The following is a 6110-nucleotide window of genomic DNA, read 5'->3' as shown; positions in this document are numbered from 1 at the left end:
GGCAACTCAGCAAATTGTTTTAGAGCTAACAACTTGCTTGCTTTGTGTGATAATGAACATTGTTGACATAAATGTCAATTATTTATATTTTAAAGTTGTTCTGACTGTTTTAACCCCCCAAAAAATACAAATATTTTTTTCACAGTGGAGCACATTAGGTTGATGATTTGACCCAGCAGGTTGGGTTAAGATCCAATAATGGGTATAAACCACCCATAGTGATGGGTTAAAACAACCAAGTAATGGATTATCACTAACTATAAAGCTGTGATAAAAATAAAGCTAATTTTATCAGAAGAAGATGCAACTTTCCACTGTCAGGAGTGAGTGACCACAGCAGTAACACATGATACAGTTTTTACACCTGATGTCCTCTCTGATGTAAACGCAGCTCTTTTCTGTGGGTGGGTCATCCACATTAACCAGGATTTTTAACCCCAATCCCGGTATCCAAGGCCAGCGGCGTTACCCGTTGAGCCATTCAGCCGTCACTGCCATTGTCTAATGTTCAGCCACTCAGCCCGCACAAATCTTTAAACCAATCTGCTGGGTCAAAATAATTAATCTTAGGTTAAAGTAACCCAATCTGCTCAAAAGCCATAACGAGTGGGTTAAGAAAAAATTCCCGGTATTTTTTAAACGTATAATATCAAATGCCTTTTTGTCAGCATTCAAGATGATTTAGAGGGGTATCGGTACTCATTATTAGTATCGGTGAGTACTTTAGACTGAATAGTCGTGCTGACATTGGCCTAAGAATATGCGATGTCGAACATCTCAAGTTTTAAATTAACCCAAGATTTGTTTGTCCATCCTTTTATCTGTAAACGCTGTTAAATAAACCCTGAGTCAAATTCACAGTGTGTGATAATTCTGAGTCATGATGTATGCATTCATTAACAAAATTGAACCTCACTGACACATTTGGCTCATCCGCCACATATTTTGAAGAAAAAAAAAATGTGAAAGCGTGCAGGATCAGCAAAGTGCTTTCAAGCTTCCCTGGCGTGCCGTGTTTGTTCTGCACTTGATTGTGTTTTCACTGGGATTATTTATTTATTTATTTATTGGGACATTCACCGTATGCCTCAAATGCACAGAGATGGGTAGGAGAATGTTTCCCAGGCGGGTGATGTAAAGACAGTCTTGCGGCATTACAGACAACAAAGCCAGGTATCTATATTGAGCTACCAAACCAATTTAGCCATTTTATTTTGGTCATTCAAAGCAGCAGTGCCACTACACAGCTATTGTGCACTTATTTAATGCTTCCCAGTGGTGTGGCAAAAACGGGAAACTGTAGTATCATTTCTACAGTGGATACACATATGATTTAAGTGCTTATGCATGGACATAACTGTAGGCTACTTCTAAAGCATCCAATCAGAATTGTACTGATTTCATACATATACTGCTCCTGGCTACGTGTGGGAATATTTGCATCATATGCGGGGAAAACATTCAGATATGCACAAATGGTTTCTTGTTTGATTGTGGTGTGATTGTACCTTATCTTCACATTCTCTTTAGTTTTAATACACATGCTGTTTTCTCACAAGGTCAAGCAAGAGAAAAAAAAAGACTTTTAAGTTCTGGAACAGATTAATTCCATTTCAATTAATTTCTATGCAGGAATATTCATTTGGTACACAAATAAATTGAGTAAATTAGTTAGTACTAATTTAATTAGTAAGTACTAATTAAAGTTGTAAGACCGGGTACTGCTGTACATATGATTTTAATTGTCTTTTCTTTGTTTCACACTCAAATGTTTTCTAATCAAAATGTAAAAAATAAATCAACAAATATGTAAAATTAGTTTTTGTTTTTCAGATCTATTTCCAATGCAAATGCTTTCTATTTTATAAATACATTAATGCATATATAAATAAAAACAAAATTATTTTTACCTATCATCTCTTGATTTCATGCACAAATGTTTTCAATTTAAAAAATGAATATTTTCCATTTAAAAAATCAATAAACAAATAGTTTGTCAAATTTCTATTTGCTCTTGTTCACACACACAAACCCACACATACACGCACACAAACACATTTTACAATTAAATAAATCAATACAAATTAAAATGTAGCCTAACTAATTTTACATATCAACTGTTGATTTCAAATGCAAACCTTTTCCAATTTAAATGGAATGAATAAATAAACTGATAAGTAAGTCAATAAATAAGTAAATAAATAAATAAGTAAATAAATAAATAAACAAACCTATCACCTCTTGATTCCACGTACATATTTTTCAATTTAAATTGAATAAATTAATGAATAAATAAACACAAAAAACGTTTCTAATTCCACCCATCAATTCTTAAGTTCACGAGCAAATGTTTAAATAAAATAAATCAATTTCAAACATTATAATTTGAAGAAGCAACCAATTTTACCTTTGAACTATTAGTGTCACATGCAAACATTTCACCAATGGAAATGGAATAATGGAAAAACAAAAACTAAAAATAGTGTTAGAAAATAAGAACAAATTAAACAAAATCAACACAAAAACACTGAATTAATTTACTTATATAAATAAATGAACATACAAAATCATAATCAACATAAGCCAAAACCCTTGGCGCGGGTGCGCATGTGCACGAGTATTTCGGCGGGCCCCATCGTCCCGGCTCCCCCCTCTGTCGTGACGTCAGCGTCTCCCGAGCTTCCCCCCTGGATAGTGGTGCGGGAGGAGTGGATGCGCACTCATTTACTCACACACCCGGCTAGGCAGTCGCTCGTTTCGGAGAGCAGCGTGAGCACACGGCCGCCCTTGTTGCGTGGAGCTCCGCGGCGTCAAGCGGGGAATCGACAACCCGACTCCACGCTTTCCTTCCGGGAGGACATTGCGGGCTCCACACCGTTGGGAACTTGAAGCACTAAGGGGTAGCGGGACGCTCAAGTGTTGGGAAACTTCCCCCTCCGGCCGACCGTCGATCCAGAGACTTGGATGGAGTCACAGCGGAGCGCTTGACGCTCAAACTCGCAACAACAATCGAAGTCCAGCGTGGAATCATCCCAACCAGTAGATACTGTGGCGCCGCCTGATCCTCTAGTTTTTTTTTCCTTTGGTTGGCTTTGGAGGTAGCTGTCCAGTTCAGTCCAAGGGACCCCCACTTTCTGTCCCTTCCACTGTGTGTGTGTTTTTTGCCCCCTCAAGTGGGATTTGCGCAAGTTGCATGCTCGCTCTTTGTACGCGGTTCTAACGCAGAAGACCCCCAGGAGAGCTGAGGTGCCATGGCGCAGCTGTGTGCGGGGATTTGCGTGCTTCTCTTGGCGCTGCACGTCCAAGGTAAGCCCCTTAAAACACACACACACACACAGACACACACACAAAAAACAAACAAACCAAAAATAGATTTATCCCCCCGTTTTTAAAATTATTTTTCTTTTACAGCCACGCACTTTGTAGTCATTGTATGCATATAAATACTTATGCGGTTGCAATTCGGAGTGTGTTTGCTGCAGAGTACTTATTTAGCTTTTTAAAAAAAGTGCAGTTACATGGGTGGTCGGCAGATGGCATTGTTAGAGAGGCACTGCAAAGTTTGGCTAATTTTGGGTTGAGTTGGGGGTAGCGGGGCGAGGTTGGAATAAAAGCATCCTCTGCTCTCCAGTTGTAATGGGATGAATATCCTTAATGTAATGAGCTCTCTTCCTTCACCCTTTCTTGTCCAAATCCTTTATTCCGCTTTGTGGATTCGACTCTGTTGGAGTGTGAATGTTGCAACTCGTGTGTGCGCGCGCGCGTGTGTGTGTGTGTGTGTGTGTGTGTGTGTACGTGCCCAATAGAGCCTGTCAAAGGCTATTTAAAATCAATAACTGTCAGTGGTCAGTGGTGTTCTCATGGAAAAATGTGTCATATTCGCATTGGTGCCGCCCCCCCCCCCCAAAAAAAAGTCCCTCCTCCTCCTCTTCCAAGGTGAAAAACAAGAAAGATGTCGACCTTGCTCGCTGGTTTGTTTTAACAGTGATGGGATACTTTGATCACAAAGAGCTCTGTGTGATTTACAGCGAGATGATCCCTTTGCTTGTGGAGAAGATCAGGATTAGTGCCATTCCCTTGTGCATGTGCGTGTGTGTATGGAAGTGGTGAGGGCGGGTTGGGGGTGAAGCGTTTGAAGCTGTTCCATCAAGGGTGTGTGTGGAAAACGTCTCCGAAATTGTACAGAGGCATCTCGGGGAAAGTGAAGGAAAGAAATAGGGAGCCAAATGAGATACTCCTAAGGGTGCTTTTACCCGCGACGCCATTCCGATGCTGTTTCCACAGTTGGGATCAGCGTCGCATCCCAATGATGGTGTATATGCTTCAAAATCCGATTTGAATGGCGTGGATACCATCGTGAATCGGTTGAGGCCAAAAAAAAGATTCTGTTTTAACTAGTTTGCTGGCAAAAGAAGAGGAATAACATGAGTGGAGATGTGAAAACGGGAGTTCAGAACATTGAGATACAGATTTCACCTCGTTACCGGGCACCTATGGCAACAGAAGGAAGAAAGACCAAACGGAATGATGTGGAATGAGTCAAAACTCACATTCAAAATGACTGTATTTATGATTTGAAAATTGCGTGCTACTACATTGCGTTATCGACTTGAATTCGATTAATAAGGGTCCAACAATGGGGGCCCGATACCTTACAAATAGCGGCCAAGATACATTTCATGAATAAATACGAAGAAATCAACGCATTCGTACTTTTTACACGAAGTATTTTTGAATACTTATTGAAATTCTTATATTATAATTGTATGTGAGGCCACTGCCAGTTCTAACAGGGCCATCACAACTTAGCTCATGGTGGCCCCAGAGGGCCACGCTCCAAAAACAGTTGGGTCAAAAAGAACCCAATTTGGGTCAAATATCCGATCTACTACTTGGGTCAATTCGACCCAATTTTCTGTGTTGTTTTGGACACAACAACCTTTTGGGTCAAATTGACCAAAGTAGTGAATGAGATTTTTGACCCAAATTGGGTTATTTTGGACCCAACTGTTAAGAGTGCACCCCTCAAAAAGGCTGAATATCAGACCCTGCTAATTGTTTGGCCCTAGTTCAGACCAAACTAAACGATAAGGAGCTTTTAATGTAATGTTAGGTTACTTGGAGTGTAGTTACTTCACAGCAGTTTTTTATTGACCTGGGAGTGAGAGTGTGTTAATGGAAAGAAGCTGCTGTCTGAATTCTCGTCTGTCAGACATGCAGTAACAAGAATTTGCTCTCTGTGGCCCCCGGGGGGTTAAAGGGCGTCGCTGTAAATGCCTGCCATCTTTTTTAAGTCCTAATTGATATACAGCCTGTTCCTGACTCTATCCTCATTGTGGAAGCACAAACAAGTGGGAGTGTCCCGGTCAAAACGAGGCAGCGGGACGCCCCATGTTGTTAGCGGGAACGGGGCCCAATAAACCCACACGCCAGATTCCAAACGGCGAGCCCTCGCCAAAGAGATGATCGGCGCGCGCGGGTAATACGAGCTCCTGCTGTCTTTGGCCGGCCACAATTCCAGACTTTCGATTTAATTTGAATCCTCCACCAGGTGGTGGTCGGTGGAGGTATGGCTCTGATGTCTCTTTTGTTTAGTGGGAAGCAGTGAGTTATTAACGGAGACCTAGGGAGAGTATAAATTACATCCCGGCCGTCCTTGGCGTGAGTCATCACTTTGGCCGCCAGCATCCGTGCAAGTATATGCGTCGCTGGCCGTTAAGCCGATCCACGTGCCGCGTTTGCTGTTGTTGAGATTGACAGCTCTAATGTTTGGGTTGGTGTCCGTGGATTTCTGACCACTGTGGCATCCGAGTTCAGGCGGGTCGGAGGTCACTGGGGCCGCTGGAAGGTCTTGAACTGGATGTTTGATGGTGACTCAGGCAGAAGAGTGCTGGTAAATGCACATATGTGTTTTATTAGCATGCTGACTGCACATTTTTACCTCAGCCAAGGCCATTTGTTGGTTTGTTAGTGATCCAAATTACTTACACACAGCATTGAGCAAGCAATAACTCATTTAGTTAAATTTCACAACATATTACATAATTCCCCAGAGGGGAGATCATAAAGCATAGTTGGGCCTTGGTGGGGGTATGCTTTTGCTATGAATG

General features: G+C 41.5%; 1 protein-coding gene across 5 annotated transcripts in view; it reads left to right on the top strand.

Moving 5' to 3' along the window:
• Positions 1-2677: 2677 nt before the first annotated feature.
• The window catches only part of nectin1b (nectin cell adhesion molecule 1b), a 214408-nt gene continuing 210975 nt past the window's right edge, over positions 2678-6110 (top strand). For 4 of the 5 annotated variants that reach the window (XM_086035131.1, XM_086035132.1, XM_086035130.1 and 1 more), the window contains exon 1: positions 2678-3306. In XM_086035131.1, the coding sequence (XP_085891257.1) occupies positions 3252-3306 (55 nt within the window). In that variant the 5' untranslated portion in view covers positions 2678-3251. The remainder of the gene's footprint in view (positions 3307-6110) is intronic. The other variant, XM_086035134.1, reaches the window with a different exon arrangement.

Source organism: Filicampus tigris, chromosome 7 (assembly GCF_054856515.1).
Source record: "Filicampus tigris isolate MCC_2025a chromosome 7, RoL_Ftig_1.0, whole genome shotgun sequence".
Classification (NCBI taxonomy): Eukaryota; Metazoa; Chordata; class Actinopteri; order Syngnathiformes; family Syngnathidae; genus Filicampus; species Filicampus tigris.
This window is presented reverse-complemented; position numbering and strand designations above follow the sequence as displayed.